At 43.1% G+C, this 22904-nt stretch overlaps 1 protein-coding gene across 1 annotated transcript in view; it reads left to right on the forward strand.

Moving 5' to 3' along the window:
* The window catches only part of PTPRT (protein tyrosine phosphatase receptor type T), a 594790-nt gene that overhangs the window by 299659 nt on the left and 272227 nt on the right, over nucleotides 1-22904 (forward strand). Inside the window, exon 7 of the mRNA XM_083446701.1 lies at nucleotides 11742-12035. Within this exon, the coding sequence (XP_083302827.1) occupies nucleotides 11742-12035 (294 nt within the window). The remainder of the gene's footprint in view (nucleotides 1-11741; nucleotides 12036-22904) is intronic.

Below are 22904 nucleotides of genomic sequence, written 5' to 3' on the forward strand. Positions count from 1 at the left end.
GGATTAGCCACTGTAGGGGCTGTGTGTGTGTGTGTGCTTGAGCTATCGTTCTCCTCTTCCTGCTTCCCCTTCACTCTCCCAGCGCCCCTGAGACTTTAGAATTGACACTCTGTGTGTCTGTGTGAGGACTCCTTCTCTTGCTTCCATTCACTCTCCCTGCACCCCTGCAACTTTAGAATTGACACTCTGTGTGTCTCTGTGTGTGAGGGGGCTCCTTCTCCTTCTCTTGCTTCCCATTCACTCTCCCTGCACACCTGCGCTCTCCCAGCGCCCCTGCGACTTTAGAATTGACACTCTGTGTGTCTGTGTGTGTGTGTGAGGGATCGTTCTCCTTCTCTTGCTTCCCGTTCACCCCCCCAGCGCCCCTGCGACTTCCAGGGCCCTGCGACTTCAGGGCCAGTTCTCTCTGTGTGTGGGGGTGTGTGTTTTGACCTCACTGCACTTGTTGGGGGAGAGTGCTGGTTGCAATTTTTCTTGATTTGTCTCAGAGTGGTTACTATCGTAGTTTCCTTGCCGGGGAGGAGGGAGAGAAGCAGAGCCTGCTTGTTTTAAAGGAGCAAAGCCGGAGAGGAGCCTCTCCTGCATTATTAGCAGCATCCTTCTCCACACACCCCACGTATGCTCCTTGTCCCTTGAGTGCTTTTCCTTCCCTCCCCACTTAAAACATGGTTACAAAGCACGGATCCACATGGATCCTCAGGATTTTTGCACTGGGTCACCCCAAACTCACCGTCAGTTCACATGTCTGTGGCCACAGCATGAACCACAAAAAACATACATCCACTGTTTCGTTTAGAATATTTTTTTCTTGTTTTCCTCCTCTAAAAACTATGTGCGTGTTATGGTCAGGTGCGTGTTGTAGAGCGAAACTACTATATACGGTAGTTTCTCTTGAAATATATAGAAACCACTATATACGGTAGTTTCTCTTGAAATATATAGAAACTACTATATACGGTAGTTTCTCTTGAAATATATATCTGGCTGCTATTCTGCCCTGGCTGACTATAAAAGGAAATTGCATATTCCTGCTAAGCAGCCAAATCATTCCATTATTGACATGACTCCAAATGTTTTATACAGGGATTTGTCTACTTGACTAGTCATCATGTTCTAGCATCCCATGTCTTGTTATTGTTTCTAAGTGATGGATTAGCCATTATGTTGAAATGACCTACTAAGTAGGGCTAAGACAAATGCACATGTTTTTTTTTTGTATTGTGAACTAGATCAAGCATGCAAGTGTGTATATCCTATCATAAAGCAGGGGGAATTCACCACAATCTTAGTTGAAAGTAACCCCTATATAAATAATTTCCTTTCTTCTTTTAGGACATACGATATGTCATTTGAGGCCAGAAATTCCTGTTTGAGTTCTCCCCGCAACACTATGAAATACAATATCATCATTGGAGACAAGTTGTTGTTGTTGTTGTTTAGTCATTTAGTCATGTCCGACTCTTCATGACCCCATGGACCACAGCACGCCAGGCACTCCTGTCTTCCACTGCCTCCTGCAGTTTGGTCAAACTCATGCTGGTAGCTTCGAGAACACTGTCCAACCATCTCCTCCTCTGTCGTCCCCTTCTCCTTGTGCCCTCAATCTTTCCAAACACCAGGGTCTTTTCCAGGGAGTCTTCTCTTCTCATGAGGTGGCCAAAGTATTGGAGCCTCAGCTTCAGGATCTGTCCTTCCAGTGAGCACTCAGGGCTGATTTCCTTAAGAATGGATAGGTTTGATCTTCTTGCAGTCCATGGGACTCTCAAGAGTCTCCTCCAGCACCATAATTCCAAAGCATCAATTCTTCGGTGATCAGTCTTCTTTATGGTCCAGCTCTCACTTCCATACATCACTACTGGGAAAACCATAGCTTTAACTATACAGACCTTTGTTGGCAAGGTGATGTCTCTGCAGCTTCTACAGGTCTTTCACCCTGAGGCTGGCATTACAAATAGTGGGCAGAAACAGCAAAACATAGTATGGGATCATTTGGCAGTGGATCTTAGGTATACCATCCATCTGCATTGCAGGGAGCAACTGAGCAAGAGAGAAGATCCATGACACCACACCACTAGCAGCATGTTCATGCTCCTATGCAGACAGCCACATTCAAGAGGCATGCAAGGCTAGTGCAAGAGGGATATATTTCTCTTGCTCTCACGCTTCCTCCCCACCCCGTTACAAGAAATAGAAGCAACTTAGGCAGCCAACTATGAATGGTTTGGGGTGGGGAAAACATGGCTGCCTACCATAGCGTTCTCCTGTGATTTCACTGGCATGATTTTGCTTCCGTGAAAAGAGAAATCAGAGTTACAGCTTTTTAAAAAAATTCCTCAATAGTGAATGGGAGAGGAAAAAAGCCATGTTTTTCTTGAAGTGGACTTAGTCCTCAAATGAAGTTTGGCAGCTTCCAAAGTGCTTTGGACCAAGACGAAATGTTTTCTTAAGTGGCAGTCAGTATCTACTGAAATTAGTCAGGAAGAAATTTTTGACATTAAGAGCTTTTAGACAATGGAACTAACTCCCTCGGGAGGTGGTAGACTCTCCTTCCTTGGAGGTTTTTAAGCAGAGGTTGGATGACCAACAGTCATGGGTGTTTTATATGAGATTCCTGTATTGCAGGATGGTGGATGACATGACCCTCAGGGTCCCTTCCAACTCTACGATTCTGTGATCTTGTGGTTGGAAACATCCCTATCAGTAATGAGAAGGTCCTATTTTCATGCATACAGCTGTTTTATTGCCTCATTGAAAAGCTGGCTATATCTATAGAAAAGCTTTAAGTACAATTTATACATACACTTTACACATGTTTTCCCTATGAGTATCGGGGAACGGGAATGTGGGGTACCCAGCCATCTGCAAAGATTGTGCATATGTCTGTTTTATCACTTGTACTTACATTGGGAAATTGCTGGCGGAAGTTGATTCTCAGTGTCTATAAAATGCACATAGTAGAATACATTTGCATATTCTTTACACATGAGATTGCGTGTGTGAGGTTCATCTGCTTTCCCTACTAATGTAGGGGAAAAAGTATCATTTATGCAATGCCCCCTTAGATGGATGATTCAGCAGCTAAAATACAGGATCTGGATTGAACCTTGGATTTCATCCTTTCCAAATTGGTGCCCCACTTTGAAATTACTGATGGTAGACTTGGAACTGCAGTGTGCTTTGCCTTGCCAGCGCTTTGCTAGTTTGTTTTGCTCCGTCTTTTGTTGTGCTTTACTCATTTGCAGTGATAGTGCTGCAGCTGTCTCTCAACAAAATGGAAAGCAAAACAAACATTTTAGCAGGTTCCTTAGCATGTCCTCCTTGCATTTTGGAGGGGATAGATTGCTAGAAAACCCATTTCATTGAACAGGTGGTAGCCCTGTCGTCCATCCAAGAACAATGCAATAGATTCAGCTATCAGCCTGGCATTCGTCCAAAGTTTTATAAATTAGAGGCCTTTCAGAGGGGCATTTTTATTATGGTGACCTGGCTAACTCAGTTTTAATCCCTGTAGTAAATAACATTGCTTAAAATACATTTAGAATTAATTATCGAGGAGGACAATTAAGGATAATTAAGATAGCATTTTCAGAACAAGAGCAGGCAGTTCATCTGTATACTGTGCAAGATAAAGGCCATCAGCAAGTGGACCTGTTGCAGTTTTTTGAGATTATAGCTTTATTTTAATATATTATGTGATAAAATGCAAGTGTAAATGCTTAATTACGATTCAGTTAATGTCAGTGTTAACTCCACAATTGACTTCAGTGGCACTGAAAATTAGCTCTAGCAAATCAGTTAAATAGAAGATTTCATTACTTACTGAAATGCATGGCACTTTAAGAAATTACTAGCATATTGCTATTTCAAGTGAGTAAGTCAGTTATTAGGTAGACTTGCCACCTATAGATTCTTCTATGTTAGTGAAACCAGGCCAGTTTCTATTGGTACATCATCAAATTTTGATTTATTTTTTTAAAAATGTGAATGTTACCTGTGAGAACTTCTGCACCTCTGCATATTTTTGCACCTTGTTTATTTTTTAACATAATATGCGTACCACTCAATTGTAATAAAAAGCCCTCTAAACGGTTTACAAAAATATAAAACGAAACATGAAAATTCTTGATTAAAAATCAGTTAAAATCAGGTATTTAAAAACATTCAAAAGATTACTTAAATAAACAGCTGCTGAGATATGAGCTTGTTCTGCATCCAGTGCAAAGTCTCTCTGCCGGTAACCCATTTTTGTCTTAGGCAGTTCCGTTCCTTGCCACCAGCCTCAGCTGCTTCCTCTTCCCTCTCCTTACTCAAATATTACCACCATCTCAGAGTGGGCTGGGTGAAAAAGAGTAGGTGAGTTGCACGTCAAGCCCCTCCCCCCATTTGCTGAATAATAAAACACACGGACGCCAGTATTTGGGGTTAATGGGATGATACCCAGCTCTACCTCTCCTTCAGATCAGAACCAGTGAAGGCGGTGACGGTCCTGTGTGAGTGTCTGGAGGTGGTTGGAGGATGGATGGCGGCAAACAGATTGAGATTGAATCCTGACAAGACAGAAGTACTGTTTCTGGGGGACAGGAGGCGGGCAGGTGTGGAGGATTCCCTGGTCCTGAATGGGGTAATTGTGCCCCTGAAGGACCAGGTGCGCAGCCTGGGAGTCATTTTGGACTCACAGCTGTCCATGGAGGCACAGGTTAAATCCGTGTCCAGGGCAACTGTGTACCAGCTCCATCTGGTACGTAGGCTGAGACCCTATCTGCCCGCGGACTGCCTCGCCAGAGTGGTGCATGCTCTGGTTATCTCCCGCTTGAACTACTGCAATGCGCTCTACGTGGGGCTACCTTTGAAGGTGACCCGGAAACTACAACTAATCCAGAATGCAGCAGCCAGACTGGTGACTGGGAGCAGCCGCCGAGACCATATAACACCGGTCTTGAAAGACCTACATTGGCTCCCAGTACGTTTCCGAGCACAATTAAAAGTGTTGGTGCTGACCTTTAAAGCCCTAAACGGCCTCGGTCCAGTATACCTGAAGGAGCGTCTCCACCCCCATCGCTCTACCCGGACACTGAGGTCCAGCACCAAGAGCCTTCTGGCAGTTCCCTCACTGCGAGAAGCCAAGTTACAGGGAACCAGGCAGAGGGCCTTCTCGGTAGTGGCGCCCTCCCTGTGGAACGCCCTCCCACCAGATGTCAAAGAGAACAACAACTACCAGACTTTTAGAAGACATCTGAAGGCAGCCCTGTTTAAGGAAGCTTTTAATGTTTGATGTATCACAGTATTTTAATATTCTTTTGGAAGCCGCCCAGAGTGGCTGGGGAAACCCAGCCAGATGGGCGGGGTATAAATAATAAATTATTATTATTATTATTATTATTATTATTATTATTATTATTAAGGCCACAACTTTACTGGTTACAGAATGTGAGTGGTATTGGCTTAGGCATTGGAATTGAAGCAACTATATCTGACTCCTGCCTGCCATGCAGGTAGTCTAGTAAGGGTCAACCACCAGTAAGGGGAGCTCTGCTGATGCACATCAACTGAGGGCTCCCCCAGGGTCCCTGTTGGGGTCATGGCATGGCCCTAGCCCATACTCGGGCTTCAGACGAGATCCACACCCCCAAATCTCTTTAACGGAATACCTTTGTGGGCGGCTGCTTAAATGGCCCAAGCCACGCCCCCGGTTTACTGGATTGGTCGGCCATGGAGCCGGGGGGCTCCCTGTGACACAGGTGGCATCGCCACGCTCCCCCCATGCACGGGGAGAGTGCGTGGCCTGGCTGCAACACTGCCCCCCCCCCCCGCCGGGAGGGAGAGCGACTCTAGCAGCTGTCATTTTCACCTACCATCGCTTCCTCCTCTTGCCATCACTGGACACAAGGGAAAGATATGTGATGGCCACGTTAAATTGCATGTGCTAATAAACCATGAGTTTCTTTCATTCTCAATGGATGCATGCACTTTTTAAAAAAATAGAAATACTTTAGATAAAAATATCATTTGGGGGGTGGGAGAGAAAGGAGGTAATGGTGGCAGGAGAGAGAAGAACTAACTTTCCTTCACTAGCAGTTGACAGGAGAGAAAAATATATATACTGTAAATGGCCAAGCTGTTTATTCTTCACCTCCCCCCCCCCCCCCCGGTTGGTTGGCAACTTTCTGGTTACTCATTTGGAAGTATAGAACTCTCATTATCATTATTCATGGCTCAATTAGCCATATTCATTATCTCTGTGTGTAGGTCTAGGTTTGTATAACCTCATGTAAACAGCACTCTTTTTTCTGATCTAATTATCTGACATATATATATATATATATATATATATATACACACACACATATAATTTAGCATGCTTATTTTAGTCTTGCTCTCTAGAGGTTCTTAGCTTGTCATTGCCAGTGTCTCTCCTGCCACCAACTCCATACACTGAACTTGATCGTGGTTTTGGGCGTCAAATATAAGTAAGCATAAATGATTCAAAGAGATTTGCCTGATCTCAGGCTTGACAGTAGATAATACATATCATCTCTGTGTCTGTGTATAGGAAGACTTTGTCTCTATTCTATCCAGGATATTTATTTATTTTTACTTTGTTTATTTATTACATTTCTATAGTACCCTTCACCCAACGATCATAGGGCAGTTTACAACATAAAAACACAAAAAAATACATAACATAGTAACAAACAAAACAATAAGACACACACCCCAACACAGAAAGTTTAAAAGACCATATATTATTTAATTAGCTAAAGGCAGGAGAGAAGAGGAATGTTTTTCCCTGGCACCTAAAGATATGTAATGAAGGTTCCAGGTGAGCTTCCTTCGGGAGAGCATTTCACAAAGGGGAGCCACTGCAAAAAAGGTCTGTTCTCATGTTGCCACCCTCCAGACTCTCGACATACGAAGAAGGGCCCCTGATGATGATCTCAGAGTCTGGGTTGGTTCATATAGTGAGAGGTGGTCCTTGAGGATATTGGATCTTACAGCGGTCATTGCAACTTACAAGGCACATTTGAAATCCCATCTGACATAGTGACGGGCATTTTCGGTGTTAGCATGGGATAAATGGGAAGAGGCATGTTATGCAAAGATGCTGAATCCCTCATATTGGATTAGCCACAGAAAACAGAGCCAGTGTGTTGTAGTGGTTAAAGAGCTGGCTGTTGGATTTCTATTCCTCTCACTGTGCAGATATGTAGGATTGGTTCATCACATGTCTGTGTTATGCATTCCAGCACCGACTGTTGGAATCATGGGAGCAGATGTTTACTGTACTCTTTCTGTTTGTTTTTGCTTTCACTTCTGACTTCTGTTTGAGGAGGACCAGAGAGAAGAGACATGTTTTCTTTTGTTCTGCCTTATGCTTAATAAAGTAGCTTTAGTGCTTATAACCTCAGCCTAGCTCTGACTGCATTTATCTCTGCTGGACACTGTATATGTACTCAGTGTCTCCAAGACATGAGTCCTTATAAATCGTTGGGGAAGGTGATTCAGAACTCCTTAGAGCTACACACTGATGGGAGAGACAGGCTGGAATCGTTCCTGTTGTATGCCTGGGGGTCGTCTTAGCCCCTGGCTGACCCGCCACTGGCTTGGGGCCTAGGGAAACAGATCTTGTGATCATTTGATTTATATGTCCTGCTGGGTCTTCAGACCACTCTGTGGTGACTCTCGACACTGTAGTGTCTTCCTCACGTAATTGTTGGCTTTTTGATGAACAGGAATGCGCTGGAGAAGCCTGACTTGGAGTGGCCACTACCGTCTCAGGTCGTGGATGATCTTCGATGTATGTTGATTCCAAGTCCGGCATGGAGGGGTGGAGGGGCGACGATTTATCCAGGGGGGTGTTATCTTGAGTTCCGTTCTTGGATCGGTTAATCACGGAGGGAACAGATAAGTCTATTAGAAGCAGGGATGAGTTACCAGCGTGAAGGGGAGGAGAAGAGTCTGCCTCCAGCAGTGAGACCTTCCCATCCAATGCAGACGGCACCTTATATGCTGGGTATTGGGGAGTTGTTGTTTCCAGTTCCATAGGGCATGGCACCGCTAAATTAGAGTGGGTATTATTCGTAGGAACTACGTTGCAGGCGATACTTAGGAGCTGAAGTTTAAGTAAGTCCAGCCTATTTATAATTTCTTGTTGTTCCATCGCTGGTAACTCTCCAAAGGAGGCGATAAGCTCTCTTTCCTCCTGGGGTGTCAAAGAGTTACTGGCACAATCGTAGTGTTTAGTTGTGGGAGTGGAGGTACTATGGGACTGGCCCAGGCATGGGGTGTACAGCTCAGCCCTCTTTTGTGGTTCAGGACGGGGAGGTTGTACCATCTCCTTGGTTAATCCCTCCGATAGGAGGGGTCTAATTATGGAATCCATGAAAACTCTCGTTGGAAAAATGCCAAGACTATTCAAAAACACTTTTTGCTTAATAATAAGAGAGGGGATTTTTGCAGAGTGGAAAGCCAGCATCATTCTCTGATATCTGTTCTGGCGGTTTAAGGGAAGCACAGCACAAAGATCTATTTCTGATGTCTCGAGTTTTAGAAGCCATCTGAGGTGCTCTTTAGTCCCATGTAGCGTTGCCCAACTTGGGTCCCTTTCCCGGAAGGTTAGGGAAATCTTCCTTGGATGTAGGGTCAGGGATTGGCGATTCAGTGAAGGGTTAAGATTGTATTTGCATTTCTTCATACGGTCAGTGTTTGGTGGCGCTTTCTGCCGGCACAATGGAACATCTACTGCCCCTTCTTGGGCTGTCTGTACCGGCTGGTCATCCAGTTTTTGCTGAAGGCTATACAGCTGAGAGGATAGGCCGTCAATTTTCTTGAATATACAGTTTAGAGTTCTAATTATTAGATGGAGTTGCTCGCATCCTGTGCAGTCCGCAGATTCAGCTACCAACACCTCCTTCGGATAGGGACCATCCCCATTTGTGTTACCATTAGCGTTTCCAATTTGTAGCGTCTCAGGGGCCTCATCTTTTGATGTTGTTTCAAGGGCAGTTAAAGGATCGAAACGATTTTGAATTGCTATTGAGTAAGTACATTCCTCGGGGCCGCTCCCTCCTTTAAGTGAACCCTTCCTCGATTGCTTAGGCTTAGGAGAGGATAATGCCTCGTCAGAGTCTCTTGGGCGTTTTCCATGGCCCATAAATCAATTTTGCAGGGGAACCGTCGTGGGCACTGTGCTAAAAACTAAAAGGAAAGAGCTGGTCGACAGGGCAGAGGATTTATGCCCAGGAGAACCTTTCACTTATCTCTCCCAGTTAGGGAGGCGGCGGCGAGTCCGGGGCGTCGGAGCAACCCAGATAAAACAAAAATAACACAAGTGGAGAGATATTAAAAGACAGCCAGCACAGCCAGCAGATCATTAAAACTCTCGGATAAAAACAAGGGAGGATAAAAACCGCTTAAAACCACTTAAAACTTTGATAAGGGTAAGCGAAATTACTTAGTAACTACCTTTGTCGCCATGTTGGACTCCGCCCTCCTGCGCATCTAGGGAAACAGATCCAAATCTCTACTTGGCCATGTAGCTCACTGGGTGACCTTGGACTGGTCATCTTCTCTCAGGCTAATATGGCCCCCAGCCTTGTTCAATAAAATAAAGTTTTTGCACAAAATATACTCACCCAGTTTTTTGAGTCACTGAGACGCCAATTGCACCTGCGAATGTCTGCAAGCCTTAGTAGATGGACTGAATGGCAACACTCAGTCAAGGATTTTTGGATATCCATTCTCAGGGCCAGCCCACCTATTAGGCATGGCAAGGTGGCTGCTTCAGCATGGCAGGCTCCCAGAGGCACTGCAGCTGGGCTGGGCACTCATGACCCACCGCTGGGTGTTCACTGCTGCTGCTGCTGCTGGGTGCTCTCCTCCTCCTCCGCCTGTACTGCTGTAGTTGTACCCCCTCACCACTGCAGTCACTTCACCTCCTCCATGGCCCACCCACTGCTGTGCCTCCTCCTCCTCTGCCTGGAGGTGGGCTGGGAAAGCCCCAGTGTGCTGAGGGCAAGGAGCATGGCAGCAGGCGGCTTGCAGTGGTGGGGACATGACCGTGGCAGGGTGTGGATGCAGCAGCAGAGGAGGAACAGGAGGTGGAAGGGAGCACACAGTGGTGGTAAACACCTGGCAGTGACAAACTGGAGACTGGGGAGGGGTGTAACAGTGGGCGGTGCCTCTAGGGGCAGGAGGTGGTATTGAGGGGTGGGGTTGCCTCTAGTAGTAAAACATCCCATCATTCTTCTCTGTTCACAGAAAGATCTTAGCGAAATGTGTTGTTGAGGGTTGCCCTCAACATTTCTGAGGCACAATGTTATGGGCCTCCTTCAAAAGAATAAGTGAAGTCCTCAGATTTAATGGTTGGCTTCAATACCAAGCTATCATATGAGAGGCAAGCTTACACCTGTCTGCAGCCTGTGAGATATGCTGACCAACATTCAGTCACAAGCCTTCATTCTAATATGAAAATTTTGCAGCTGATGAACAGTTAGTGCTGTACAAAGAGTGCTGTCCAAGGGGCAGTATATACCATGCAACATGACATCAACTTTGTGTGTTTATTGATGAAGACATATATGTGGTGGGGAAACTGAAGCTAGCCCAGCAACTCAAAACCTAAGCCAGACAGTTGTTGAGAAACTGTTGATACATTTATAATGTTCTGAATGGAATATTACAAATTGATAACATCTTTTCCAGTGTCCCACTGGCCAGAGTGTTCACTCAGAACAACCTGACTCTGGCTCATGCATTCAGAAAAACAAACAAACCAAAAACCCCAGAGTTCTTTGTCCACAAAAACCCAGAAGTGTCAACAGCAACTTTTTAAATAAATGATGCATTGAGACTTTCCAGGACAGAGTAAGAAACAAAATCAAAGCAAACTAGTAAAGAAAACTTCCAGAGAAAATGAAAAGAATGTCTTAATAATGTCCATTTCATTTAATGTTTTCAGTCCCACAAACTACAGACAATACTTTGAAGGTTCACAAAGTGTAAATGGATTGCCAATAAAATAGTAATAATAAAAATGATCAGGGCAGGGACTGTAGATGTTATATTGATTTTATCAAAGGGTGCTGAAGAGATGTGCTTTTATTAACTTACTCTCTATTTTCCCACAAAAGTAATAGTATCTGATTCATATCTCCTAATGCTGTAATAGAGATCTTTCTTGCAGAATCCATAAGCATTTTGAAGGCTTAGCTAAGTGCCCTTGAATATGAAGTTGCAAAACTTTTCTTGTTCTTGATTCGCATGGAGTGAACATGATGCATTAACAGTGGTGACATTGTTGGCAACTACTCTGTTGTAGACTGAAAAGTACCTTTTCCATGATGCTGTTTCATCTGGACTTTTTCCTCCACCCTCTATTTTAAGAACACTTTTAAGGACAAATGCCAACCCATATGGGGCTGGCAAGGTACTTGGATATGCTTCAGAGGACCTGATCATCTGTAAGGCTGATTTAGCTGACAGGCACAAGAGATGTGGCTTTTTCCGTGATGGGACCCCCCAAAAAACCCTTCTTTATAAAGAAACAGGGTTCATCTGAACCCTTTCTTCAAAATAAAGCAGTACTGATTGTCTCATTAGCATGTGAAATGTTGGTGTCATGGATAGTTAATTTCTCTGTATAACTCTTGTATGTTGTCTACTGCTCCCATTGCATTGCATAATGACAACCCATCTACTCCCCACCTATCACCCACAAATATCTCCATTCTTCTTGCTTGCAGAACCTCCCACGCCTATTGCACCTCCAGAACTTCTAGCAGTTGGAGCCACCTATCTATGGATCAAGCCAAATGCCAACTCCATCATTGGAGATGGACCTATCATCCTGAAAGAGGTGGAGTACCGTACAACCAATGGGAACTGGGCTGAAACCCACATTGTTGATTCACCCAATTACAAGTTATGGCATCTAGACCCCGATGTGGAGTATGAGATCAGAGTGCTTCTTACCAGACCTGGAGAAGGAGGAACTGGACCTCCTGGACCTCCGCTCACAACAAGAACAAAATGTGCAGGTAAGTCATATTGATTTTAAGACTCTGCGAGTGTCATACAAACAGGGGCATGTTATGGTATATTAGGCTGGTTTTCTGTTGACCAAATAATCAGATGTAGTATATGGCCCAAGTAAGTTCCTCCACTCTTATTGTACATCCCCTGCCTGCTGCATATTTCCCGCCCCCTCATTTTTTTAAAAAAGAGGATATGTATTTCATTTTATTTTCTTATGACCTTATGCCCATCCCTATCCCATAAGTTCAGGTTGTTTTATAATCAGTGCTTTTTTTCTAAAAAAATGTTTAGGGGTACTCTCATTTTCCTACTCGTATTGAAATACTGCCCATCAATGAGACCAAACTTAGATTCACAAAAAAATTAGGGGTATGTGTACCGCTGCACCCCCCCCCCCCCGGAAAAAGCACTGTTTATAATATATTGAAAAGTTTAAAATATCTGAATTGTGGTACAATATAAATGACTCTGCTTTGTAATCACATTGGTGTATTCCATTTTGATTTGTGCATGCACATGCGCGCACACACACACAGTCACTCACATAATGTGAGAAGGAATACATGGCAATGTAAGTGATGTGGGCTGCTCTTTTCTTATATTTCCTTCAAAAAAGAATCGGGAATCATTGGGCCTCAAGACTGAAGTAAGTCAGAGAACAGGGGTTTTGACCAGAGTTTTTCATTGTACTTCCACTTTTTGGAGGGCTCTTTCAAGAGTCTTCTCATTGTGATGGGACTTATGTAAGAAGAGTCGTCCATGTCATGTATGATAAACTGCATAATACAACACTGTTAAATCAGCTTGTCCTCTGGCATATCAATATTCTGCATCTGAATTTATGGTTTCTGTGTAGAAAACTGATAGTGGGACTTCAACATTGTACTCTGATGGACACATTCGCCTTACTGCATAGGGTTTATGGACAGTTTTATGGATGAACATGAAGGACAAAACAATGGGGCTTCTTCTGCTACCTATTCGTTGTTATGCCAGGAATATTAGTAGCATGAGAATTTGGAGAGTTGCAGTGTAACACCAAGCACTGTAAGTGGGCCCTTGCGGGCAGCCGGGTACACTTATCCTGGGCCTCAGAGGGCAAAGCCAGTTGGGGCAGCGTGTGGGACTTCCAGGGTTCTGTTGAAATTAGGCTGTCATGCCAAGCATACCCCATGCCTCCCAGTCAGCCAGGAACTCCTGACTCTGGGCCTCAGACAAGCTCTACATGAGCCTGACTATAAACATACATTCAGAATATGCACTGTCCTGGTTTGCATGTTGTGGTATGTCAGACTATGGTTTCCTGGGACCACACGAACTTGCAGGCTACTTAAGAGATTCTTGTAGCCACTCTGCTCGTCCCTGGCCTTCTTTACTCTCATACTAAGCTAGGCTAAGCTAAGCTAAACTAAAGCCAAGGTTTGGTTTGGTTCAGTATACCATCTGAACCAGACTCATGGTTAAGCACTCTCTTCCCTAACCACATGGGGCAGCCAAGAATAAACCTTTACAGTCATACCTCGGGTTGAATATGCTTCATGTTGAGCACATTCGAGTTGCGCTCCATGGCAACCTGGAAGTAATGGAGCGTGTTACTTCTGGGTTTCGCTGCTCGTGCATGCGCAGACGCTCAAAATGATGTCACGCGCATGTGCAGAAGTGGTGAAAAGCGACGTGCGTGTGTGCAGTCGTGCCGTCGCTAGTTACGTTTGCTTCTGGATGCGAACGGGGCTCTGGAACGGATCCTGTTTGTATCCAGAGGTACCACTGTATATTTTTTGGAGAAGACAGTGAGAAGTGATTCACACTGTTTTTGAGTAGGCTATTATCTCTATAGTGGCACTCCATAAAAGAATGATGGAGACAGTAACAGACAGAGCTCTGTGAAGCAGGCGACTTTTTAAAAAAGTGTTTAAATAATCATTTGCAAAATAAAAAGGGGGGGAGGGAGGTGAAAGGCTTCCCTTCCCCAATGCAAACCCACTTCTCATATTGGGGGATGAATTGTAGGCCTTGAAAGGGTACCCAAAGGGGCACCCTCAACAGGCAATGGATGGCTGGATGGGCTGGTTGAATTGAATGTGGCCACTTCTGCCCTAAGCTCAAACTCTGTGAAAACTTTGGGCCAGATCTTGCTTCATTGGTGGTCTTGGAATATAGCTCAGGTCTTTCCACTTAGCACCCAGGTGTGGGTTGTTGTTGTTGTTGTTTTGCTTTTGTTTTAATGTATTACAGGCAGTAATCAGCAGGTGGCTTTCAGAAGCTAGAGGGGAAGGACAGGTTTTCTATCGTTGTTGCTGGTGGTGTGAGAGGCACAAAAAAGTGAAAAAAAATAAACTGTCATCCCAACAGGGCTTGTTATCTGAGAACATGCCAGTCTCATCTTCTGTAAATCCTCCCAACGATGAAGTCACTGTCAAATCCTACAGCCTGAAGCCAAATTTTGTGTTGTAAAAGATTGTTTCAAATGACTCTAGTGGAAAACAGAGTGATTCTGAAAAGTCAAAGCTGCTAGAGATGGGAGGCTGGTTGCTTTATGAAACAGGATACTTGCAGCTGAGACTTGGTTGCCAGTCACAGCTCACAGTTTCTAATGTGAGACTTCACTATTCACAAGAGCTGACAGTTAAATGACAGGATGTGCATGCCCTACGAAGTAATCTGATATGATACTCTGCATCTGCTGTGCTTCGTGCACCTTCCATTTTAGTGTCTCATCTCCCCCGCCCCCCAAAGTATTTAATGCTGTCCTAAGTTGGGCCATAAAAGGGAGAATTTCCAGCATTTGTCTGGTTCTCATAGAGAAGAAAACCCATGATTCAATATTTGTTTTACTGTAAAGGAAACATTTATAAGAATGTTGAATTACAGAAAAACTACAAGAATTTCAAATCTCTCACTTATTCAAATCTCAGAGTTTTCTAGAGGAAACACAAATTTGCCCTCTCACACCTGTTATGTCCCATTCTTAATAAGAGAGCAATCCAGATAAATTAATAAAGGTTTTACTGTTGTAACAATTGTTTTCTCAAAATGTATCTTCTGTATCATGAAAATAAATAAAAACAGTATTATTATTAATAATAATATTAATAATAATAGTTTTTATGTTGTCACCAACAACATTTGGATGTAGCCCACCTTTGCACAGGCTAACTAGCATTGGTACAGTTAAATATTAAATTGGGTAGTGGAAAACAGTCACATAGACAGTAATAGATAATTGACATTTGCTCACTTGCCACCTGTCTTTTCTTGTTGAAGAAAAATTCACCATCACAGAGATTTCACTTAGGTAGTGTCACGCTTCATTATTTGCTTTTTGATGAGAATGAGAATTGAGACGGAAGTTCGCCAGTTTCAGATCATGAGCCTCCCCTATGTCAATACAATTGATTAAATGTTCTTGGCTCTGAAGACAGAATAGCATGATAAATACCATTCTCTAAGTATGTCTTCAGCAGTTACTATCATTATCATTACATATATATAATTTTATCCCGCTTTCCCCCCTAATTTCAGCTGTTACAATAAAAAACAGCAGCCACCCTTTCATTAAAAGCAGTCAATTCCCAAAAGCCTGTTAGAAGAAGAAAGTCTTCACCTGACAGCAGAAAGACAGCAAAAAGGGAGCCAGTCTAACATATTTAGGGTTGGAGTTAAGCCTGGGAGCAGCCACCAAGAAGGCCCTGTCCCACATCCCTACCAAGTATACCTGTGAGGGTGGCCTCTCTACCTGACCCTTGAGTCTCACTTCAGATGACACCCTCTCTCCTCAGGCCATAGCCCTCACTCATCCTGCTTTGTAACCCAAATATTTTTGCTTGGCTGGAATATGTCAATGAACCATGATAGTGCTCCTTATTTGCACAGCAGCAGGATGAGAGAGGTGTGCGAGTGTGTGTAGACACTAGTCTACTGTAGAAAAGTAAAATTTACATTTGATTTTCTACTGGCTGTTGCTTTTGCCTCCGCTCAACACTGGCATGTGGTCCTCAAAAGGTGGCCCAGAAAGAAATGTGGCTATTGGGTTGAAAAGGATTGAAGTAAGTGCTGACAGAGATAGTTTCAGCCATGCCTGATATATTCATTTTCCCAGAATTTTGGTACTCTGGAGAAATCAGGGTGTTGGGTTTGGCTGGACTCTGGAACCACTTTCTCTGGTGCTTCCATGAACTGTTCACCCACTTATCTCCCCACACCATGAAATAAATGAAAGTGGTGGTTACTGGCCTACAGTACTACATACATTGGCACCCCAAACATCTGACACTGTTTCTGAGGGTCATTTGAGGACCCCCAGGACTTGCAGGGTCCCAGACCTAGGCTTCACAGGCCATGGACAATGGCAGTACAGAGTGTAGAATTATTTTGCTGCATTTTATAAAATGAAGTGAGCCAAAATGCTCTCATACTGAAATCTTATCTTTTAAAAAAGGATCACAGATATATAGATCCACAATCCTCCTAGCCTAATATCATCTACCAGGCTTTTCCATGGATTAATAACTCGCTATACCAAACTTGATTTATGTCTGCTGTTACAATATATCAATGTGCTTTATGCATCTTTCTCTTTCCCTCTCTATTCTGAGCATGGCTCTGTTGAAGTCATATTTATGGGCCCCCAAGGTGTCTGCAGAAACAAGAGTGCACTATATTGATGATACAATTAATACAATATCATTATCTTTTTCTAAGACGGCAGGTGGGCAGCATCACAGTATATTAGTGAAATATTATGTGATTTTGAGATAAAATTCCCTGAGACTGAGGGGAAAGCATCATAGATGAAAATCTCGTTTTTTTTCAAATGCCTAATGCTCCAATCGATACGACCAGGGACTGCAGCATTTTGTGGCATTTTTTTGCCGGTTTGTCATAAGATTTTGCTCTCCAAAATAGGATTCTGTTTAGTAGAAGGAGGCAGTTGTTTTCAATGCATCCTCTTTTTCTTATCTATTAGCTACAAGTGGAGCACAGTACCTGGGAAGACTTGGTTGTTTTTTTCCTGCTTCAGTGGTAAATTTGGAAAGTGACTTGATTATTATTTTAATAAATGCTCAGAAAGACAGGCTGTAACATGCCTATTCTTGCGGCTCATATTATCTCTCCAGCTTGAAACCTTTAAAACAAAAGATGTTGCTATTATGGTACAATGAAATTGAAGCAATTTGCTGGTGCAATATTTCCATAACATTTTCAGTCTGATAAGAACGGAACAAGAAATGTGAACTTTACTTATCATCATCATCACAATAACCTTAAGATGTAAACCCCTTGAATTAGCCTAGTCTCTTCTTCCATGTACAGTGGTACCTTGGGTTAAGAACTTAAATTCGTTCCGGAGGTCCGTTCTTAACCTGAAACTGTTCTTAACCTGAGGTACCACTTTAGCTAATGGGGCCTCCCGCTGCCGCCACGCTGCCACCACACGATTTCTGTTCTCATCCTGAAGCAAAGTTTTTAAATTGAGGTACTATTTATGGGTTAGCGGAGTCTGTAACCTGAAGCGTCTGTAACCTGAAGCATCTGTAACTCGAGGTACCACTGCATCTCTTGTGCTTTCTGACTTCTTTACATAATGCAGCCTATTAATTTGTTAGTTTCTGAGCCTTTTCCATGTCCCCACCTGAATGTTGTCTATCTTCCTTTCACGATTATCTCCTCTTAAGCACCCAGCACATTGCTAGAGTACTACTTCTTCTTCTTCTTCTTCTTCTTCTTCTTCTTCTTCTTCTTCTTCTTCTTCTTCTTCTTCTTCTATCACTTGTAGCTGACTAAGATTGTCTTCCATGAATATGGTCTTAATATTGTGTCCATAATTGACTGTGGAGGCCAATTCTGGATCCGCACAACCTTCCACATGGGGACAAAGGTTTCTGGGCAGGAGTTGATCACAGTGAGGATTTGACAAATGTGTCTTGCTCTTAGAGTACAACAAAGACCTGAACAACTTGAGCAGTGCATTGTTTGGAACCCCCTGGCAAGGAAGCAAGTGGCAGAAATGAAATTTCACCAAGTGACAAGAATTGTTGCATTCTACATTTGGTTAGTTGGTTGTGGATTTCCATAGCTGAAGCAAAGGGGAAATGTTTATTTAGGACTTGTTCCATTTGAATGACAAAAGAATTACGCATTCACGTTTTCCCTCAGTGTGAGAAGGGAAAACCTTTACAAGACTTGGAATAAAAGTTTCCCCTGTTGCTTCTGTCTCTGTTTTGCGTTGCTGCAGAATGGGAAGCAGTGCAAGTTGTACTGTGAGTGCGTGGATGCCTCAGTCGAGAAAGGTGGCTCTTTTCATGATCAAAGGTGTAGCATGCCCTGGAGCAGATTTTGATGGGAGTCATCAAAATTGTGTGTTTGTCTCACTATATTTTTCTTCATTTTCCCATTCCTTTTGACCTCCCTTGGCCCATAAAACCCACGTGTTCAAACTGCTGTGGCAGGAAAAATACAATGTACTTGCTGATGTTTATTGCCTGTGAAATAGTGAGACCTGATTCACAGTTTGTCTGTCTTCTCCGTAGAACTAATAATACTGGCAAACATTGTTATGTAAAGGAAGAGGTGTTCTCAGTTGCCAAATAAGTCTTCATTTCACATGTAGTTATTCATCATTTATTTTTATATACCACTTAATGCCAAAATAGGCTTCTAAGCAGCTTAACAAAGTATAAAAAACAAAAAACCACAAATAATCACTATCCATAATGAAAATATGCAATAAAACAATTTCACTTAAGCTACACAGCTAGGAAAATCAGAGATTGGGGTCCAGAGATCCAGGGAATACCTGAGGAAAGAGGTGCATCTTATATTTCAGCAAAGGGTGCATTCCATAAATCTGGTACCACCAGTGAGAAAGCACTGCAGTAAACTGGAAACCATCAGGACCTGGCAAGACTATCAGAATTTGTTGATCTTCATGCCCTTACCAGGCACTGGAGATGATGTCAGTCTTTGACTCAGGGCCTTAGTAGTGTATTATCCTTGAGACCTGGAAGAGGTGAAAAGTAGAGTGCATTTTACACACACACACACACACACATATCAATATAAATATCTTTTTTGTTCTCAGTGGCAATGTGTTTTAAGAAGTTATCTTTTATTTCTGTAACTGCCGGAAAACACACACATACACAGTTCTGAGATTAATTCCATATTCAGTACTTGTGGTTTAAGTGGCCTCACCAGGCATAGTCATATATTGTGCAATGGTGCCGGAACTAAACTCAACTATTGAGCATCCCTCAATGGACAGATCTGTCAGTTTTGATTTCTCTCAGTTTCTCTCTTTTCCAGTCTTATTTTCTGTTATCCACCGTCCCGATTTTTTGTGTGTGATATATCCTTTTTAAAGCCCTCCAAAAAATCATCAGCATTTGGTCTCCCATTTCAGTGCACTTTTCTCCTCCTATATACATTTGCATTTGGGATGTTGCTTTATACACACACTTTCGTGAGCCATTTGCCCTAATATAATGCATGTGATATGTTATTTTCACTGACTTAATGGAGTCAATGGAGCACACTTTTTGCTCCAAATATGCATTGTTTGCACTTTATTTGGTAGGAGAGCTGCCTCACAAAATCCAGTAAAGTACAAATTTGAGAGTATAACTGCATGTCAGTATGAATATCATTTCAGGGACTGTAAAGTAGGCAGACTCACAATAAAATGTGAATTGAACTGAATTTCTCCTTTATCCCAAGCAGGGAGTAGATGGAAGCAGAAAAATAGGAGCCACACGCCAAGCTAGGTTGAAAACACTCCTCAATTTTGTTCCTGGTACACGATAATTAATATATTAAAATACACAATGAAACAACTCCATTGAGCATATTTTCAATATAATCGTCCATATTTAAAATATTGAATGAAGCAATCCCATTAGAATTCAGTGATTAAAACAACAGGTCAACGTTGCTGACACCCCAGCAGTTGCTGACAGGAGAAAACCAAACCATCTTGCTTGTTGGGTTAACCGGGGGACAAAAGAGGGTATTAAGGCAAAATATGTTGTCTGCAGCCACCAGTTTGAAGGTTTGGTTGGTTTCCTATTTCAGTGGTGGACTGAGCTGACCACTCAGACTAGTAGGCATGCTTAAGCCCCTCCCATTAAGATTTGTGATCCCTCCCATGCCCTCCATCTTGCTGAGTTCTGATAACATCACTTAAGGTTGTATTTAGCACAGTGCTAAAAAAGTGTCTAGATTTCAGGATGGTGGAGGCATGCAAAAAGCGAGGACAGCTGGGAGAATCCATTGTGCTAGCACAGGAGAGGATAACTTTTAATAAATATATATATATTTACTGTATTAAAATTATATACCACTCTTCATCTGAGGATCACAAGGCAGTTTACAGTATTAAAAATATATTTAACACAAAAACAAACATAACAATATCCCCCTCACACAAGGCCATAGATTGTTTAATTAGCCAAAGGTCTGGTAAAAGAGGAATATTTTCACCTGGTGGGACTTAAAGGGGAGGGAAACTTGTAGAAAGGGTTTAAGACAGCCCTCACATTCTTGTTTGAGCCCCTGGAGGCTCGAATGGGAGCACAGGAGCTGTCTTAAAGTCTTTGTCAAAGCCTCTTTGATGCACCTTACGCACACTTTTGCACCTGGCTTTAATCTCACTTGGTGAGTGCTGATTAAATCCTGTTGCTTTGCTGTGTGATCTTGAGACCTGCTTGGAACGTGAGTGCCCAGTGAATGCAGGATTAAATTCTGTCCTCCTGCTCATCAGCTGAGACCACTAGTGACATCAACTAATGGATGAGTGGCTATGATTTGAGAAAACAGCCTTGTGGGCCAAATTAGACTCCCTGGTAGGCCTATAGGCCAGAGACTCCGCACCCCTGCACTAGTGCAAATGATTGAGCTGGCACAACAATTTGGTTGAATGCCTCCCGTAGTTGTGAATCAAAACCCAGGTCTTTCCAGTATCTCCAGTTTGGGTGGAAAAGCGAAATAATGTACTGCCCTTTACCTGGATTTTCTCCCCTCTCTTTTTAAATGCCAGGCATAGACAATAGCAGAGTCTACTCCCCTCCAATAATCCAACTCATTCCCAGCCTCCAGCTAACAAGTCCTGGCACTGTTGCTTACAGTCTCCCCCTTGATCTCCACCATGTCAGGAAGAAAATGGTTGCTTCCTCCTAAGTGTGCTTCTTCAGTTATTTCCAGATAATTAAAGAACACACATTTATCTTTGTGATATACTTTTGCTGGCTATGATCCAACATCATTATCCTATCCCTGCATGATGGCGGCAGCCTTGCTACAGGGGATTTAGTCTTGCTGTGAATGAATAACAACTTCTGATCCTAAAGTCCTAATAAATCAGGGCAGGGGCAGATGCTTGCAGCAGTACAGGAAAGAAAAGGTAGCAAAGCATTCCTGAAATAGCAGGTTATTGCTGTGGTTTGTTTGTTTGTTTTTATTGTACAGTGGAATCTCGGGTTAAGTACTTAATTCGTTCCGGAGGTCCGTTCTTAACCTGAAACTGTTCTTAACCTGAAACACCACTTTAGCTAATGGGGCCTCCTGCTGCCGCCACGCCGCCGGAGCACAATTTCTGTTCTTATCCTGAAGCAAAGTTCTTAACCTGAAGCACTATTTCTGGCTTAGTGGAGTGTGTAACCTGAAGCGTCTGTAACCTGAAGCATATGTAACCCGAGGTACCACTGTATGTCTATACAGCCCTTCATCCAAGGATCACAGGGCAATTTACAATATAAAAGGACATATCATCGTAACAAGCAAAAACAACCCCCTCCCCACAGTTTAAAAGGCAATAGATTGGGGCAGGGGGCAAAATATATAGTTCATTTTGGCTGGATGCATAGCTCCAAATTGCTATGCACACTCTCCACTAAGAGAAAGCTCCAAGCAGAGTTTTAAAATCACAAAAAGCAAGCAGCAGTACAGCACATAAAACCTTTCAAGTATCCTGTTCTAGGTACTACCAAAGCTTCCCCAGTTCTACCCCTCTTAGCGTTCAACAGAACACACACTTCAGTAAGTTTAAAAATGTTTTACTTACAAAGTTCCAAAGGCCAAATGCATGCATTTATCCTAGCAGCAGCAACTAAACACGGACAGAAATCTTGAGATATAGTGAAATAGCTCTAAGCTTGCTTCTAGAAAGCAAGCAAGCTCAGGCACATCCTACTTCACTAAGTTCACATGGTGAAGAAGGGAATGAAGAAAGAAGCTTAACTTCCTTCCAGGTGAGGGGCATGACCTAGCTCAGGCTTCCTCAAACTCGGCCCTCCAGATGTTTTTGGCCTACAACTCCCATGATCCCTAGCTAGAAAGACTAGTGGTCAGGGATAATGGGAATTGTAGTTTCAAAACTACAATTCAAAACCAAGTTTGAGGAAGCCTGACCTAGCTGAATCGAGGAATAAAATTATATGATCCCAGTGCCTATGCATTAACTAGCCCTAACATTGCTACTTATAGTTGACTGCAATTTCCCACAGATTGTTTAATTAGCCAAAAGCCTGGCTGAAGAGGAATGCTTTTGACTGGCACCTAAAGGGGTATAATGAAGGTGCCAGGCGAGCCTCACTTGAGAGAGCATTCCACAAGCAGGGAGCCATGGCAGAAACAGCCCATTCTAATGTTGCCACACTCTGAACCTCTAGCATAGGAAGCACATGGAGAAGGGCCTCAGATGATGATTGGAGGGTCCAGTTTGTTTCATATGGCCCTTGAGGTGGTCCTTGAGGGATTGGCTGGGTGGGTGAGCTTTATGGGTAATAAATGTTTTGATTATTATTATTATAAGGCTGGATGAGCTACAATCAATTCAGTGACATCTTGTGTGAGCCCTAACCTTTCTTCATCATTAG

The sequence above is a fragment of the Podarcis tiliguerta genome (genome assembly GCF_965153285.1).
Source record: "Podarcis tiliguerta genome assembly, chromosome: 6".
Classification (NCBI taxonomy): domain Eukaryota; kingdom Metazoa; phylum Chordata; class Lepidosauria; order Squamata; family Lacertidae; genus Podarcis; species Podarcis tiliguerta.